We start from the raw sequence: 18,563 nt of genomic DNA, 5'->3' as shown, positions 1-18,563 counted from the left end.
CAAGGGATGCAGGCCAGGGCATGTCTGAGATAGCCCTTGGCCTCTGGCCTCAGTCCCTTAAGCTGGGCTCTATGCCTACTTTATCCCATTTGGTTTGAGCACTCCCCCCCATTGCTCTTTCTCCTCACCTTTCTTATCTTGGGACTTAGACTATACAGCAAATTGAAGGCTTTTTATTGAAGACCATTGAAATACCAAGAAACATAAAAAGCAAACTTTTCTTTGGAGAAATAAAGGGTATTTAGCTCATCTACTTTTAAAACTGAAAATTAAGAATAGAAAATATAAGCTTGACTAAAGCAGTTAAACAAATAATAAGGGAAAAGTGTTGGGCGAGAAGAAAAAGAGATGAGAAGAAAGAAAAAGAGGAGAAGAAGAGAGAAAAGGTCAAGAGAGACAAAGAGCAGGTGAAGGGAGGACAAAGAGATGGAAGAACAGAATGTGGGAGAGATCAGGGAAGGGGGTGAGCACAGAGAGGGGCAGAGGCAAGCAGACCAGAATGGAGAGTGTGGCTTTGGTGCCAGAGATCTGGATTCTAAATCTATAAAAAATCTATAAAAATCCTATGTCACATATCATACTTAGTGGTGAATAGTGAAAGGATCCCCCTGAGATTAGGAATGAGAGTAGGATGGCTACTGTCACTACTTCTATTCAACCTCATACTGGAGGTCTTAGCTAGTGGAGTAAGGCAAGAAAACCAAATGTAAGCAAAGGGAGAAATAAAACTCAGTAGTCATAGGCGACATGATTTGTATGCACAGAAAATCCCAAAGTGACTTTAGTAAGGTCCCTGGATGCAAGTTCATGAACACAAACAAAGAGAAATGGAGATTTATAAAATTATGTTTTCAATAACATAAAAAACTTCAGATGCCTTTCTGAGCTTCATTTTTTCTCAGGTGTAAAATTAGGGCTATGACAATAATAATAATAACAATAATAGCAGCAACAGCAGCTGGGATTTATTGAGTACCTACTGCCAGACATTGCTCTAAATGTTTACATGGATTATTTCTTTTAACCTTCACAACCCTTTAATGTTTGTTGTGAGGACTAAGTGAGGAAATATATGTAAAACACTTAGCAAATTGCCTTGTGTATAATAAATTCTCAATAAATTTTAGCTATATAAAAATAGGCAGGTACTTCCCTGGTGGCGCAGTGGTTGGGAGTCCGCCTGCCAATGCAGGGGACACGGGTTCCAGCCCTGGTCCCGGAGGACCACACATGCCGCTGAGCAGCTGACCCTGTGCGCTACAACTACTGAGCCTGTGTTCTAGAGCCCGCGCGCCACAACTACTGAAGCCCACGTGCCTAGAGCCTGTGATCCGAAACAAGAGAAGCCACCGCAATGAGAAGCCCACACACCGCAACAAAGAGAAGCCACTGCAATGAGGAGCCCGCGCACCGCAACAAAGAGTAGCCCCCGCTTGCTGCAACTAGAGAAAGCCCGCGCGCAGCAATGAAGACCCAACGCAGCCAAAAATAAATAAATAAATTTTTTAAAAAATAGGCATTATTTTAGAGAAACGCATAGACTTAGTTGTTAGTAGAACTAAGCTGCTATTCATTTGCCTTACAATTTGTGGAATAAACAGTCATGCATTGTTGTTTTAAAAAAATTGTGAATAGCTCATTTTTTTTAACATCTTTATTGGAGTATAATTGCTTTACAATGGTGTGTTAGTTTCTGCTTTATAACAAAGTGAATCAGTTATACATATACATATGTTCCCATATCTCTTCCCTCTTGTGTCTCCCTCCCTCCCACCCTCCCTATCCCACCCCTCCAGGCGGTCACAAAGCACCGAGCTGATCTCCCTGTGCTATGCGGCTGCTTCCCACTATCTATCTACCTTACGTTTGGTACTGTATATATGTCCATGCCTCTCTCTGACTTTGTCACAGCTTACCCTTCCCCCTCCCCATATCCTCAAGTCCATTCTCAAGTAGGTCTGTGTCTTTATTCCTGTTTTACCCCTGGGTTCTTCATGACATTTTTTTTTCTTAAATTCCATATATATGTGTTAGCATAAAGTATTTGTCTTTCTCTTTCTGACTTACTTCACTCTGTGTGACAGACTCTAGGTCTATCCACCTCATTACAAATAGCTCAGTTTCGTTTCTTTTTATGGCTGAGTAATATTCCATTGTATATATGTGCCACATCTTCTTTATCCATTCATCCGACGATGGACACTTAGGTTGCTTCCATCTCCTGGCTATTGTAAATAGAGCTGCAATGAACATTGTGGTACATGACTCTTTTTGAATTATGGTTTTCTCAGGGTATATGCCCAGTAGTGGGATTGCTGGGTCATATGGTAGTTCTATTTTTAGTTTTCTAAGGAACCTCCATACTGTTCTCCATAGTGGCTGTACCAATTCACATTCCCACCAGCAGTGCAAGAGTGTTCCCTTTTCTCCACACCCTCTCCAGCATTTATTGTTTCTAGATTTCTTGATGATGGCCATTCTGACCGGTGTAAGATAATATCTCATTGTAGTTTTGATTTGCATTTCTCTAATGATTAATGATGTTGAGCATTCTTTCATGTGTTTGTTGGCAATCTGTATATCTTCTTTGGAGAAATGTCTATTTATGTCTTCTGCCCATTTTTGGATTGGGTTGTTTGTTTTTTGATATTGAGCTGCTTGTAAAGTTTGGAGATTAATCCTTTGTCAGTTGTTTCATTTGCAAATATTTTCTCCCATTCTGAGGGTTGTCTTTTGGTCTTGTTTATGGTTTCCTTTGCTGTGCAAAAGCTTTTAAGTTTCATTAGGTCCCATGTGTTTATTTTTTTTTTTATTTCCATTTCTCTAGGAGGTGGGCCCAAAAGGATCTTGCTGTGATTTATGTCATAGAGTGTTCTGCCTATGTTTTCCTCTAAGAGTTTGATAGTTTCTGGCCTTACATTTAGGTCTTTAATCCGTTTTGAGCTTAGCGAATAGCTCATTAATTCATGTATTCAGCCAAGCACTGCTCTTGTGTCTAGAAATACAGTGGATAAGCAAAACAGACAAAATCCACACTCTAATGGAGTTTACAGTTTAGTAGGAGAAATAGATATTAACCAAATGGTATCACAGATTGGGCTATGAGAATAAGGTCCAGGAGTTATGAGAGCGTAAAAGGTGGGAGCTGGTCTGGGTTAGAGCAAAAATTCACGGGTGAGCTGAATTCAGAAGGTGGGTGGAACAGGGGCAGGGCTAGGAGAATGTTCCATGCAGAAGAAGCAGTCTGTCTCAAGAGAGAGGTTGGCATGTTTCAGGAACTGAAAAATTGTCTGAGTGGCTGGAGTTCAGAGAATGAGGAGAGAGCTGTTGTATGGACTGTGGCTGCAAAGCAGGACAGGGAAGAAGTCATCAAGGCCTTAGGAGCCTTATTGAGCATTTTCTCAGTGGAGCGCAGTACAGTTTTATGCAGAGGACTGATGTGGTCAGATTTGTGTTTTGAAACTATTTCTCCACTGAGGAGACCACTACTATAGTCTGGAAAAATATGAATGTGTAACCCAGGCTAGGACACCAGCAGCAGAGAGGAATAGTGGGAATATTTGAGAGATGTTTAAGGGGTGGAACTGATGAGGTCTGGTATTAGCTTAGGTGAGGGAGGAAGGATGCTCCACTGATGTCTTCCTCCTAGGATTCAGCTTGAAGAACTGGGTGACTAGGGTGACATTCACTGAGGTGAGGACAGTCTTTTCTTCACTGTTAATTAGCTTTACTAACTTAATATGGAAACTTGAGAGGGTATGTGAAGTATTTCTTTTCCTGTGGAAATCTGAATGTCCTATTCATGGGAAAAAGAATGACAGATTTATGACACTGATTTTGGAAACTTAGAGACATTTGCTCCTTGTTTCCCCTTCGATTTTCAAAAGATGTCAAATTATTATATCTTTTGTCTTAACAAAAAGGCAAGGATATCAAACTTTTAAATTCCTCAAGGTTGCATTTAGAACCAGTCTTCCCACCATCTCCCCTCCATCAAACCTCTTTCTCCAACCTGAAAAACTGAAATGGATTCAGTGCAGTATCTATGTCTTTAACTTCTTTTTATCAAGCTTTTAAGTCTCTCTTCTGCCTAGGTCACCAAGCAGTTAGAAATGAGAAAGGAATTATAGGGGTTGGAATATTATTGCCTCATCCAATGATTGTCCAGATTGTCCATAATAAGATTTAGCTGCTCTGATGTTCTCTGCCTCTGGTTTAGAATGTCTTTGGCAGGTATAGCAGGGCTAGAAAAGACCTTCACATCTCTTGGTCAGAGTCTTCAATCTGATGCTGGTGGTGCTGGAGTTGATCTGAACAAGGCTGTGAGAAGGCTCTGGAGTTTGACCCAGGTTACCCAGGACTGACTGGGGCTCCCCAAGCCTTGGCATTATCTCAGAGAATGTCTGCAGCAGATCAGGGTTTGAGCCTTCTGAATTTCCTCCCATTTTTATGTAGCAGAAACTATCCTGTAGGACCCCCAGAAGGGAAGAGAGGCCACTAGTGCTGTAGTCAGAGGGGAATGTGAAGTGGGAGGGTAGTCCTACAGTCTGACCCTTTGCTTAGGTACTGGAAAGGGGGTGAGGGATGTGGCTGATAGTGTGTGTGTGTATGTGTGAGTGTGTACTACCCTCAGGTCAGGTGGTAGGCTGTCCCTCTCTCTCTCCCTCTCTTCGTCTGTCAGTCTGTCTCTCTCTCTCTCTCACACACACATACACACACACATGCACACATGCATGCACACCAGTGTCCTCAGCCATGCCTGCCTCTCTGTGTCATAGCCCACCAGCCTCCTTGGTGTAGGGGAATGGAAATAGGACTTCATGTGCTGTCTGAGTTCCCTGCAGCTACCACACTCTGAGGCAGAGTGAGATCTGAGCATGGAACTCTTGTGGGCTGCATCTGTCCTCTCCCTCCCACCATTCCTAGCTAACAGCCTGACTGTCCCCTGTCTTTGCTCCTGCAGCACTCCACTTCTGTGAGCATCATGGGCTTCTCCAACACACTGGAGATGGAACTGTCATCTACCAGACTGGCGAGGACCTTAGAGCCACAGATCCAGAGTGCGAGCAGCCTGACAGCTGCCCCACCCCAGGTGGTACCAAGCCTGCTGAGTGGCCCCCCACCAACCGTGTCCAGCCTGGTGGGCGGTCAGAACCAGGCTGTGCCCAGCCTGACAGCCAGTCACCTGCCGACCATGCCCAGCCTTGTGTGTGGCACACCCCACTCCATGCCCAACCTGATGAGTGATCTCTCCCAGGCCATCACAAGCCTGGCAAGTGATCAGTCTCAGACTGGGCCCAACCTGATGTCTGGTCCCACCCACACTGTACCAAGCCTGGCAACTTGTCCTCTGCAGAGCGTGCCTCCGGCTTCTAACATGCAGTCGGAAACCGGATCCAGCTGCAGTCCTGGCTCAGGCCGAACTGCAGGGAGCCTGTGCCCTGGGGATGGGGCTGACCCCTCCCTGGGGAATGCCTTGTGTAAGGTAGGTCTTGGGGAAATGCCATTCAACTTCCTCTGCTCATCGCTGGGCAAAAGGGTAGCCCCTGAAGGCCTTATTCTGGCCTTAGCTTAACAGCTCTGTGACCACCGACAGGAAAAACGTCTGATTTCTTTGATTCTTGTTGGCCTTTCACTTTTGAAAGATGGAAAGTGAGGATTCTACCCACTTCACTGACTCTCTGGGACAAGGCCCCACAGCCCCTGGTCCGGACACTTCCAAGGATTTGGCTATCCCCTCAGAACTGGAGGAGCCAATTAACCTCTCTGTGAAAAAACCTGCACTGGTCCCAGTGGTCAACAAATCCGTGGCCCTGCAGCAGTACCAGAGCCCAAAAGGTGAGACTCAGCAGCCTGCCTTTCGTGCTGACCACACACTTGAGCAGATGGGCTCGGCACTGCCATGAGACAGAGGTCAGCAGAGCTGCTCTGAGCCTGAGGGAGCAGTGTTTCTCTTGGCTAAATTCACTTCTCTGCCCAGAACTGATTTATTGATGCCTGTTCTGTTTCCCTCACTGTGGCCATGACTGATCCAGGCATGGCCAGAAATCAGCCTCCTTGTAAAATTCCCCATGCAAAATTTTGGGGGTCTGGGTTATAGGTGGGGGAAACAGGAAGAGCACATCCCAGAAGGGCTAGCCTTGGCAAAATATTTTAGGGGAAAGAGTATGTCTGACTTTGGAGTGTGATAGATCTAAGTTAGCAGACCTGCTCTATGTCTTTATGTTTGAATCTGGGCAAGATACCTAACCTTTCTGAGTTAGTTTCTTTCTCTGTAAATGGGGCTAATCATAGCTACTTCATAGGCTATTGGGACAAATAACTACAGTGAAATCATTTGATGACTTACTCTGTAGTAACAAGAATTTGCCTTGCACCTGGCATTAATGTAGATTTGTGCCTCATAGTTAAGGGAATTTGGACTGGTGGAGGTTGGCTCTGATTCTCTTCTCAGCTACCCACACTCCTTCTCAAATGCGGCTAGGCTAAGGCTCCTTCCTTCGGGAGAAAATGAGGGAGTTGGGAAGTTAGCAACTGCCTAGTGAGCATTGGGGGCCTTCTCATTTCAGGGTACGATTCATAAATGTTTAGTGTGTAATGATCAGTCTATTTCCTACATACTTAATAGATGAAAATGAAACAATCTTTCTATTTTTTTCCTCACACTGGTTCTTCTTAACTACACGATAATGTGACCCCGAATTTTAAGCACTTAAATTTTTGAACCCTGCTTGCCCATGGAAAGTGCTCAGGACAGTGCCCGGTGCTGAGTGGGCGCTCAGTCAATGCTAGTGTCTTCGTCTTTCCCCACACTGCTCCCTGCCCATCTACACAGACTGCACTTCTCAGGGGAGGGTTCCTGGGAGCCTCTTGCCCCTGGAGGGTGAGCTGGATTCTCAGGCTGTGCTGAAATCCCAGCACTTGGCTGAAAAGGCAGGGGTTGGACAGAATGACTCCCAAGAGCAGGTGACACCAGTGTATGTATGGGGACAAGTGATTCCTGAGCTCATTTTGGAGGTGAGAAGCTGGCGCCTTGGCACCTGACCGAACCCTCAGCCCCAGGCAGCCTCTGAGTGTTACCTGTGTTTATCTTTTTAAAAGAAAGTGGCCTTCCTCCCCCCTCAGGAAGGGGACATGTGGTAGGGTTGTCACCACTGGGAGTGATTGCAGTGTTGGTAACAATGCTGTGACAGGTGTGTGGCCAAAGCGTGAGTAGCAGATATGAGTAGAAAGTGTGGGTGACATGGTGTGTTATCATAAGTGTATTTGTTTGTCTTTTGCCTTAGAGTGTGAGAATTTTGAACAAGGAGCCCTAGGCCTGGGTACAGAAGGGAACCAGAGCATCAGGTAACAGACGCTGGGCCCACCCTCCCTCTCTCACCCTCCAACCTCATGTCCTGGGACGTTGGCACAGGAAGTGAGCATCCTTGATGACTTAACTAGAAGCAGACGTTTGCCTGCAGCTGTCTTCTTCAACCCCCAGACCCTGGAGTCGGGTGTGTGGTTGGGCGTCCGGGATGGTTGTGGGAGGATGTCCTGGCTCCTGTGCTGTGAGGCATACAGTCTGTGTGCGGTTCTCCCTCTTCGGGGACCCCCCTTCTTTGATCAGAGGGCTCCCAGGGGCTGGCAGGACCTGGCCAGGCAGAGCTGGTAGCCCGGTGGAATAGGGGCCTGTAGAGGGTTGAACTGAGGAGATCTTGAGCAGCAGTTCAGTTGTGGGATCATGGATGAGCCTGACTTAGAGGCTGGGGCCAGAGGAGGCTCCCGCCGAGACCCAGGGATGTTGTTCTTGCCCTAGACCCTTCAATAGTGAGCCCAAGATTCCCTATGTGCGACTGGAGCGGCTCAAGATCTGTGCCGCCTCCTCAGGAGAGATGCCTGTGTTCAAGCTGAAGCCACAGAAGAATGAGCAGGACGGGAGCTTCCTGCTGATCATTGAATGTGGTACTGAGTGCTCCAGCATGTCCATTAAGGTACCACTTTTCTCTGCCTTCTCCTTGAATCTTGGCCCAGCCTAGGAGCCTCTCTTTCCTCTCTGCTACTGGGAGAATTCTGGCTCTGGCGTTGTTCTGAGTCTCTGAGTAGGGCTGTAGCTTGGCCAGGCCTTGTACCCTGCTACAAGTGGTCTGTGAGGTGCGCCCTAGGAGTGAGCTGTCCTGGTGTTCCTGGGGCTTGGCTGTCTTGGGGTCCTGGAATAAGTCGGTGCCCAGGGCTTGTCATCTTTCCTCTCCCTCCCTCCACAACTTGGTGCCGTGCCCTGACTGCTCAGATTCACTTCTTCCCCAAGGTCAGCCAGGACCACCTGTCTGATGCCATCCAGGCCCCAAACCTGGGGGGAAGAAAGGTCACTGTCACATCTCTGGCTGGGCAGCGGCCACCAGAAGTGGAGAGTGCATCTTCTGAAGAACACAGGCTCATTCCTCGAACCCCTGGAGCCAAGAAGGGACCCCCAGTACCAATAGAGAATGAGGATTTCTGTGCTGTGTGCCTCAACGGGGGAGAGTTGCTGTGCTGTGACCGCTGCCCCAAAGTGTACCACCTTTCCTGCCACTTGCCAGCCTTGCTCAGCTTCCCAGGGTGAGTCATGCCAACCGCAGGCCCTGGCCTGGATAGCATGGTGATCTTCCAAGGGAGATTATTCCAGGCCAGGCCCACAGAGCTCTCTCAGGTGGACTTCCTCCCCTCTCTGGGCCTGCATGAATTACAGGTCTGTGACTTCGTGGCGCTATAGCTGTGTGTCTTCTGCACACAGGCAGGTGGATGCTTCCCTTCCTCTTCTGTTCCCAGCTTCCTCCTGTCCAGATTTGTCCCTCTACCCCTCTCCCAGCCCCTTGCTAACTCCTAGTTTTCTGGATTCACTAAATCCTGAGTTACTAAATTTCTTTCAAGCTTGTAGCTAGGAAGCCATTCTCTACAGGGCAGGGCTAGGGACTCAGTTTCTCATGTCACCACCCCCCAAGCTTGTCTTGGGGTAGTGGGACAAGGGAGGGGGCTCTGGGCAATGTGCTGAGGGCTAACTTGGCCTCACTTGCCTCTGCAGGGGAGATTGGGTGTGTACCTTGTGCCGCAGCCTGACCCAGCCTGAGATGGAGTACGACTGCGAGAACGCCCGCTATAACCAGCCTGGAGTGCGGGCCCCTCCTGGCCTGAGCGCATATGACCAGAAGGTAGGGAGGGGTCTCTGGGGCAGCCTGCCTGTGCCCATGGGAGCTGAGTCTTTTCTGAGGGGGTGAGAGGCCTCTCTGGATACCTCTCTTTTGGGCTATGCCTATGGGGGTTCACTACGATTTTTCTTCTGCCAGCTGTTTTCCTCTGGCCTGGGAGGCTGAACTGTGCCTTAGTCTAGCGACTCATACCCTGTGGGACAGAGCCGTCAGGGTCGCTATCGTTAGTCCTTACTGAGGTGGGGCCAGAGCAAAGTAACACGGTTGCCAACTCTGCTCTCTGCAGAAGTGTGAGAAGCTGGTACTGTCCTTGTGCTGCAACAGCCTCAGCCTGCCCTTCCACGAGCCTGTCAGCCCGCTGGTAAGGAAAGCCTCACTGCTTCTGCCGGCTACTGGACTTTCTGCTCAGAGCGCCCTGGGCCCGGAGCAGATCATGGCGGTGCCCAGGGTGGGCTCAGAGCGTGGCCACTGGAAGCAGGAGTAATTTGTGCATGGCGTAGGGGACCCGGGAGCCATGGCCACTACAGCCCCCCAACCAACAGCTGCCGCTGCATCAGACCTGACTTGACATGTAAACCACTCCTCCTTTTCCCTCTCTCTTTGTCTTTTCCCTCCACACGTTTCTTCTTGCTGCCTTTGTCTTATGTTCTATTATTTCCATTCCAACTCATTCTCTATCTCTCCTTCCTTCTTATCCTTCGCTTTTTCCTCTACTTCTCTCTTCCTATTTGCTTCCCCTTCTCTCCTCCCGCAAGGCCCGGCATTACTACCAGATTATCAAGAGACCCATGGACCTGTCGATCATCCGGAGGAAGCTGCAAAAGAAGGACCCAGCTCACTACACCACCCCGGAGGAGGTGGTATCAGACGTCCGCCTCATGTTCTGGAACTGTGCTAAGTTCAATTATGTATGTCTTCCCTGTTTTCCCTCTCCCCTATTTCCAGTGACCCCAAGACTGTCATGGCTGGACAGAAGTGTCTGGTTCGGGCCTGGGCTGCCATGAGGACCTGGGAGCAGACCTCCTGGGGCCTACTGTAGTGAATGTTTATAAGCTCTTTCCCACATTTGGGCCTCAGCATGGACTCAGGAGGAATATGGGGGCTGCTAGTGACTGGCCATCTGTGGGTAACTGTCAGGGTCACGTCTGCTTTAAGAGCTGATACTAAACTGGTTATCCTGGGCCCTGAGGAGAAAATGTAAAGTTCCAGACATCCAGGAGACCCAGCCAGGCTTTGTGCTCTCTGTATAGCTCTTGAGGGGCCTGGAAGAGATGGGCTGGTGGAAGGGGGCCAGACCGTCACTGCTCTCCTCCCCCTTCAGCCCGACTCAGAGGTTGCAGAGGCAGGCCGCTGCCTGGAAGTGTTCTTTGAGGGCTGGTTGAAGGAGATCTACCCGGAGAAACGGTTTGCTCAGCCAAGGCAGGAGGACTCAGACTCTGAGGAGGTGTCTAGTGAGAGTGGGTATTCCACTCCCCAGGGCTTTCCATGGCCCCACTGCATGCAGGAGGGCATCCAACCCAAGAGGCGGCGGCGACATATGGTAAGGAGGTGCTGCCAGCTGGCAGGCAGGTGGGTGGGTGATTGGGCTGGCAGGGGGCACCCATGCAGCATGTACAGAGTAACCTGAAGTGAAGCTGCTCAGGTGGCACAAGAGAGTGGTGACAATGAGCCCTCACTTCCAACTCCTTAGCCTAAGACAAAGGCAAGGCAGTGCAGGGCTCATCAGCTCCAAGGACCACTGAGGTTCAGAACCCTGAGACATGGGTGTACCTGCCCAGGGTCACCAGAAAATTAGCAGCAGGACCAGGCCTCCTGACTCCCAGCTGAGTGCTGGTTATTCCACACTGTGATGTCCATAAGAAGAGAAGGACCTGGTCTCAATGCCTGATCTCAACTTGGGTTTGGGAGAAAGGGAGAGTCTTTTCAGCCCCTTGGCGTAGAGAAGGAAGGAGAGGTTTTCTTGCAGGAAAGACATCTAATCTAACCTTTTGTCTGGTCTCACCTGTGCAGACCTGAAACATCAATTCAGTGCTATTTAATTCCACTGAAATGTATTGCCTGCCCACTGTGTGCCAGGATCTGACTAGCCATCCCCGGTTGTTTGCAGCACTTGGCACACAGTGTTTAATGGCTTCAGTGAGTTTTGCTGTTGCATTCCTGGGGTGGAATAAAACACTTTGGCTCTGGGGAATCCCAGTCTGGACAGTTGGCCTTCTCACATTGATAAACCCTACACTGGGACATTCTGATGCCAAATATTTTTTTCTTCTTTCAGGAGAATGAAAGAGCAAAAAGAGTGTCGTTCCGCCTGGCCAACAGCATCTCCCAGGTGTGAGGGCTGGAAGGAGACCAAGTACTCCGGCAGCTGGTGCCCCGTCCTGTTGACCACTCCTCCCCACCTTTCAGCTCATTCTCTTTGGATTGTGGATGTGAGACAAGTCTTGTTGAGCTTGTAGTGCCCTTCTTTGCCGTTTGCATCTTACAGCATTTATTTGGGAGCCATAGTGCATCCACTACAGAGAATAAACAGCAAAGAGGGGGTGTTCCCTATTACCAGAACGATCAGTTGTGTAGGGTCCACTTGACAAGACCAAGCCCAATTAGGCTCGGAAGGACTAAAGTTCCTTGGTGAATTCTTTCTGCTGAGGAAGGCCGACATTTCTCACCTTTCAGTGTGCAGGGCTCAGGAGCACTGTATATATCTGAACTACTCCTGGGCCCAGAAGAGGGTAAAAGAAGGGAGAGAGGTTCTGACATATGGCAGGCCTGTGATCCCTGGCCCAGCACAGCCAAAGACTGTCACTGTTTGCCTTTGTTTGGCCTGCTCGGACAGAGGCACCTACCTGCCCTGAACAGGGCAATGAGGCTTCTAGAGGCCATAGGTCTCAACTGGTGCCTATTCGGGTTCTAACGGTTTTCAGGGTATTTGTTTTTCATGCCCCCTTTCCTGATGCTGACTTAGGTGGCCGCTGTGAAGCTCTGGATAGTATGGCATTCTAGATGGGGCTGGGTGGCTGTGCAGAGACCACTTACATCTTTAGGCTCAGATTTCACTGGCAGGCTTAAGAAGATGTTAACTTCACAGCCTGCCATCTGTGCCACTACTTTGGTGTCAGAACCTGCTTCTTAGAAGTGATTGTTGGTGGCCACCCCTTCATTATGTCCATTCAGAGGTCCAGACCCAGAGTTCTGCTTGGGAAAACTATGAGGAAGCTGCTGTCTGCTTCACATACAGAGGTTCCAGGCCAAGGAGAATGACCCACAACCAGCTCACTCTGCTGGGTCTCTCCTCCTGCTTAGAGATCCTAGTTCTCAGCTTCTCCACTTCACAGAGCCAAAGATCAGAAGTGAGTCCTCTGACTCGCCTGCCCTCAGGCTGTCCACAGCCCAGAAAAAGCCAAGACTCTGCTGGCAGCCCTTTTTTTGCTGGAGGCTGGAGAAGGCCAGAGGGACCAGCAGGAGCCAGACCTGAGCGTTCGTGGAAGTTCTATCTGGCGTGGAAAAGGGGAAAACCGAGAGGCGAGAAGCCTCTTTGGTGTCCTTTGGTGACCCTGAAGCAACTTCAGGACTTTATTTCTCCTAGAATGCAGAGAGAAGTGTTCTGGAGGTCACAGGCATGGGAGCGGAGCTCCAGGCTGCATCTCGGATGGATTGTTGTGGTCTGTGCAAGGTGTTTGGGAGGAAAAGGCATAGGCAGATGCTGGGGGTCAGGCCACTTCATGAGCAAGGGCTTGGTTGAGAAGGAACCTATTGCTGATGTTGGCTTGGCCTGGAGACAGCTCTCCCTGGTCCTGTCATGGCTTAGCTAATTTCAAGGGAGCTGTATGTCATGGCTTTACTTTTGCTAAGAGATGCAGTTTAAGGAAGTTCTTATTTGTAGGGCCCTTGTTAATGGGATAATTTTGATCAGAGAAAACATTTCTTCTCTCCTTGTGAGTGGATGGAACTGCTCGTTTCTTTTCCACCCAGGCTGAGAGAGCGTCTTCACTTCAAAGCAGACTGTGCCCACTGACTTGCCATTCTTTCACCAGCACATGCCAAGCTCTCCTAAGCAGATGAACTTCCATAATCCTATTTTCTGGTTTGGGGTAACTAAGTCTCGAATAATCCAGTAGCCAGGCAATCTCTGCATGTAACCCTCTACTCTTTGGAGCTCACATGACTTTATGGTTTACGCTCTGACCACTTCCCTTTCAATTTTCAAATCTTTTTCTCTGTTTAGTTGGCTTGGCAAGGTTCTCTCTGTAATTACCTCATTAATTCCTCCCCTTGGTCATCTTGCCTTGTGTGGCCCACCTTCACACCTTCTCTGAATGAGCTTCACCAGTGTTTTGTGTTGGGCAGCTGGGTGAGGGCTATGACAGGCTCAAACCCAACTGACATCTTTCCCCAAGACCAGCTAGAAACCACAAATATGAAGCAAAATACCTAGTTAAGTGCTTGGCTTCACCTCTATCAGTGAAGTTCCCAGCTTGGGTGTAGCCTGCTGGGCCAGGGGACCTTAGTAATGTGGTAGAGAGTCACATATTCCCTTCCCACTGCAGAGACCCTGCATGCTGAGAAGCTCCCTTTAGGCACCTGAGCAGTGGGGGAGGGGTGGGAGGTAGGGTGTCCTTTCCTCCAAGGGTGCGAAGCCCTGGCCCACCATCCCTACGTTGCTTACCCCACAACAGTGCCCTCTCCCTGGCTTTTCCTGTGTACTTAGCACCAGTGTTTTAACTGATGGTTTTGTTTTGTTTTTGCATGCAGAAAACAACATGATGTTTCAGAAGTTGAACAAAAGGCTACTAGCTGAGTGACTGACTTCACTGGCTCTTTGCTAACCTTTGAGCTAATCCCGTTTTGACTTATTCCCATAATGGCCCCATTTTGGAGTCAGTTAAGTCCTTTGGTCATTGACAAAGTCATGAAATAGGAATACAATGAATTCTGGATTCTTATGGTACAGAATGCAGTCCTAGAAGAGAAATTGGGTTTCTTGGGTATACTGAGAAACAAAAGAATGGAGTGGCTTCGGTTGATGCAAAGGAGATTTTAGTGCCCTCTTCTAGAAAATGGGTAGGTTGGCCTTGCCTAACTTCCAGCAATTGCCAGCTACACACCCTGCCTGTCTTTGCAGGTACCCCCTCCCTAGCAGCAGCCACCAGATCCTCTGTAGGCTCTGCTCCACAGAAGACCCTACCATCAACCCTGGCGGACTCTGGCTCTCTGTACCCATTTCTGGCAACAGGTCTTTGCCTTGCCTCTAAGACCTAGACCTCTCCTTGTTTGTTCCTGGGCTCTGCTCTGCTTTCTCTCTCACTCCATGGTGTCACCTATAGTCTTCTCTTCTGAACTCCTGAACTGAGACTTTGCTCTTTTTGGATTACCATCCCCTATGCTTCCTCTTCTCCCACTCCTCCACTGCTATTAAATAAATTGCCTCCTCCTTTAGCCCAGTTCCAAGACCTTAGCTTTCTGTTCTCCCAGTCTTTCAGCTTTCTCCTGGACTTCTTCCTCTCCTGAGCCTAAACCCATGGCCCAGGACACACTGACGGTTTTGTCAGCATCCTGAACTTCCTCATCTCCTCCAACTTTTGCTGAAACTATCAACCATTCTCCATTTTCTGCATCAACCTATTTTTTGCTCCCTTTTTCTGGGCTCCTAAGCCTGAAAAGTTCAGAGTTGACAGTCTCAGTTGGGCTCTCAGTATTGATTGGTGTGTCTTTGACTTGTTACTACTCTGCTTTCTGTCCATGCCTTTCATCTTTGCTGTCAGCAAATAACTGGCCTCATTGCCTACTTCACAGAAGAGAGGCCCTAAAGCAAAAACTTTCCTGTCCGTGTGCTCCTCTCCCCCTCCCATCCCTCTGTGTCTGTATCCCTCCCCAGCTCCTTTCCAGTTGCTCCTATTTGGTGCTCTACTCTTGAATCCTGCTATATGTCTTCCAAGACTTTGCTCCATTGCATATCCCACTGCTCCCATTTCCCAGGGTCTTCAACCTCCCTCTCCATTGGTTACCTCCACATAGCTTACAAACAAACAAAGTTCTCCCCAAGATTAAAACAAAATTTCTTAGAGTCTGTTGCACTTACAGTTTTTTCCTCAATAGCCAAGTTTCTTTAAAAAAAATCTTTTCATTGATTTCTTCATCACTTTCCAATCCTCTATAGATTTTCATAAAAGTCACCAGTGACCACCCAGTTGCCAAATCAAGCAAATACCTTTCGGTCCTCAACTGTCTTGAACTCTCTACAGCATTTCACATCATCTGCCACTTCCTGTTTGAAAAACCCTCTTCACTTGGCTTTCATGACTCCACAATTCTCTGGATTCCTCTTACCTTTCAGCCACACAGGCTGAGCCTTCCTAGAAATACTGACAGGGGGACACATCTGTAGCTTTCTGTGGTCTCTCCTCTTTTATTTATTTATTTATTTTTTTCTTTTTGCGGTATGTGGGCCTCTCACTGTCGTGGCCTCTCCCGTTGCGGAGCACAGGCTCCGGACGCGCAGGCCCAGCGGCCATGGCTCACGGGCCCAGCCGCTCCGCGGCATATGGGATCCTCCCAGACCGGGGCACGAACCCGTATCCCCTGCATCGGCAGGCGGACTCTCAACCACTTGCGCCACCAGGGAGGCCCTGGTCTCTCCTCTTCAGGAGTAGGATAGGCAGGAGGAAGCACAGCTGCCCCTGCTCCCTGCCCTCTGTGTCTGCCTGTTCTCTTTGAGTTCATTTCTTCTCCTGGACTCAGTTCTCCTCATGCCAAGCATGTGTATGAGCTCTGCTGGGAGGACACCATCTGTGTTTCTTTCTGTCTGTCTCCCCCAGTGCAGCACAGAGACAGATTTTAGCCATGTTTGCTAAGAGGCCCTATATAAATCAGCCCAAGAACGTGGATTGAATCTTACCAAGAAGAAATTTGGTAAGCTGGATTACCCAGCTGGTGGGCAGCTCATCACCAGGATCCTCATACCAGTTAGAGCCTTCCATAGTTGGTAAGGTCTTGGAATCATGGTAAGCATGTTTCCATGCATGGTTCAGTTCTGCTAGCCAGGAGGAGAATCCTGGCAGGGGTGGGTGTCTGCCACTGATAACATTCTGACGGAGGGAAACTGGGCAGTGCTGTGATTCATCACTTGCTTGGGGTTCAGCTGGGGTCAGCCTGGCCCCTTGAGCCGGGTCTCTCCCGTCTGTTCTGGTCACTACCACCTGCTTGCTCCAGTTGTTCCCGGAGCTAGAGGCAGATGCCGGTTGTTTTCTTGGAGGCAGGAGGGTATGGTAGAAAGATATCTGATTTGAGATGCTGAACATCAAAATTTTGGCTCTGCCAGTTGTGAACTGTGTGACCTTGGGTACAGTTTCCCCATCTATAAAGTTGTGGGGAGGAAGGATGGTGAAAACAGTGCTCTCTCAGAGGCTCTACAGCTCTAAAGATGGTAATGGTGATTCTAATTCTAAAGCTCAGGCCACACAGGGAACAAGGGAACACTGGAGCAGTTCACAGCTAGGGAATCTTGACCAAGGCAGGGCAAAGGGACTCACAGGCCAAAATGAGCTGCTTTGAGGAAAGTCTTTAGTAGCTGGTGCTGCTTCTGGAGCCATATACCCATTCCTCAAACTGCACCCCTTCGTTGGCTATGTAGGGTGAGTTCCTCCTAGGCCTTTTCTAGAAGTGGCCATTGGATCCAAAGTGGTTGGGGGCATGAGGGAGGAACATGATAAGGGGAAGTGTCACTGATCTTAATAGGACCTACACATTCAAGAACAAATTAAAAGATAGCACTTTTCTTTACCAGTAATTGTGTCCTGGAGTGTTTTTTGAGTGGAGATGGTTGAACATGCTTCATGGTCTTCTCACCCCCAGACTCCAACATCGTTAAGACACAAGGTGGGGAAGAGTAGACTGGGGAGCTTTTTCTCTAGGGAAGAACTCAGCTCTCTGCTTCTTATTGCGTGAACACATCCTGTTCTTTAAAATACAGGCAGCAAGTCTGAAGGAGAGTTAGGGGGAAAAGCATCTTAAGAATGCCCACCACTTCTGGACGCTAAACACTTCAGGAATATCCTTTATATAGTGATATCCCCCAGTTACCTCACCTTAGTGCTCGTCTCTGCCCAATGGTTTCTAGCCATTGTGGGGGTCAAGGACACTGTAATGAATATTTGTCATTCATTTTGACCTAACTATCTAGGCCCTGTTTTTCCAAAGCACAGAGTGCCTCATCCTGTTTTTCATCCTGAATTCCTCTCAGGGTGCATGTCAGTCAGTGCCTGCTGTGGCTGATAGCTTAATCCTTGTCCAACTGGGTGGTGAGCAATGCTGTTTGTTCTTCTTTGTTTGCAAGGGGAAGTATCTCTTTCAGAAGTTTTCAAGCTAATAATGGAAGGGTTGGTAAACTGGAATATCACCATTTTTCAACTCCCAATGAATGAATGGATCTAGGCAGTGACCATCCAAGGTTACCCATATCACAGAGACATCCAGACATTACATGTCTCCTGATACACAAGTTCATCTATGAAGTGTTTCCAAACAAATAGAATCTGAATCTAATCAAGTCTCTAGATTTAACTACCAATTTACAGATGTAGTTCCCAATTGAGAGGAAAAGCAAAGAACAGAGGAACATTTAAACTGACATCACAAGGATACAATCAGTAAAATCCAGTCTGTGAGCAATGACAGAACAAATGACCTGGTTTCTTCAACAAATGTATTGCAAGGAAAAAAAAAAAAAAAGAGAGAGAGATGGGGGGGAAACCTACAGACTAAAGATACTTAAGAAGGCATATAAAACAATTGCAAAGTATGGAACTTATTTGCATTCTGGTTTAAAGAATAGTATGAGATGATTGGGAAAAGATGAAAACTCAGGATATTTGATGATATTAGGATTTATTATTTTTAGTGTTATTATTTATATTTAATTTTTATGTTACTTTTTAGGTGTGATCAAGATTTGTAATAGTAGAATATTAGAAACAATGAAAAGCCTATAGAAGATGGTTAAATAATTAATATGATATAATTAAAAATGATATTTAAAGAGTCTATAGGCATACCTGAACTGAGACAAAGACTCTCAAAGTCTTTATTTGAATTAGGAATCCAACAGAGTCAGAAGACACATAAAGGGAGAAAGAAATTCTAAATTTCTTCTGGCTTGAGAAACCTCTCAAGTATTTCATAAAGCAGAGATATCAGTTAAAATAATTATCGAGCTCATTTGAAAAGACATTATTGGGACAAGTGGGGAAATTTTAATACGTCTGATAATTTGTATTAATATTAAGCTTCCTGAGAGCAATATTTTGAGCTGTGGTTACAGAGGAAAAAGGCCTTGTTTTTAGGTGGTACATGCTAAAGTGTTTAGGGACAAAAGATCATGATGTCTGCAACTATCAGGGGTAGAAA

The 18,563-nt window shown here is 47.8% G+C and overlaps 1 protein-coding gene across 5 annotated transcripts in view; it reads left to right on the top strand.

The window, feature by feature from the left end:
* TRIM66 (tripartite motif containing 66) overlaps nucleotides 1–16,918 on the top strand; it is a 60,083-nt gene extending 43,165 nt beyond the window's left edge. For all 5 annotated transcript variants that reach the window (XM_060105003.1, XM_060105002.1, XM_060105001.1 and 2 more), the window contains 10 exons: nucleotides 4,964–5,485; nucleotides 5,646–5,838; nucleotides 7,287–7,347; nucleotides 7,799–7,973; nucleotides 8,288–8,577; nucleotides 9,041–9,167; nucleotides 9,451–9,525; nucleotides 9,920–10,072; nucleotides 10,486–10,704; nucleotides 11,440–16,918. In XM_060105003.1, the coding sequence (XP_059960986.1) occupies nucleotides 4,964–5,485; nucleotides 5,646–5,838; nucleotides 7,287–7,347; nucleotides 7,799–7,973; nucleotides 8,288–8,577; nucleotides 9,041–9,167; nucleotides 9,451–9,525; nucleotides 9,920–10,072; nucleotides 10,486–10,704; nucleotides 11,440–11,499 (1,875 nt within the window). In that variant the 3' untranslated portion in view covers nucleotides 11,500–16,918. The remainder of the gene's footprint in view (nucleotides 1–4,963; nucleotides 5,486–5,645; nucleotides 5,839–7,286; nucleotides 7,348–7,798; nucleotides 7,974–8,287; nucleotides 8,578–9,040; nucleotides 9,168–9,450; nucleotides 9,526–9,919; nucleotides 10,073–10,485; nucleotides 10,705–11,439) is intronic.
* Nucleotides 16,919–18,563: the final 1,645 nt, after the last annotated feature.

The sequence above is a fragment of the Mesoplodon densirostris genome, chromosome 7, assembly GCF_025265405.1.
Source record: "Mesoplodon densirostris isolate mMesDen1 chromosome 7, mMesDen1 primary haplotype, whole genome shotgun sequence".
Taxonomy (NCBI): Eukaryota; Metazoa; Chordata; class Mammalia; order Artiodactyla; family Ziphiidae; genus Mesoplodon; species Mesoplodon densirostris.
The sequence above is the reverse complement of the archived record's forward strand: the minus strand, read 5'-3'. Positions and strand labels throughout refer to the sequence as shown.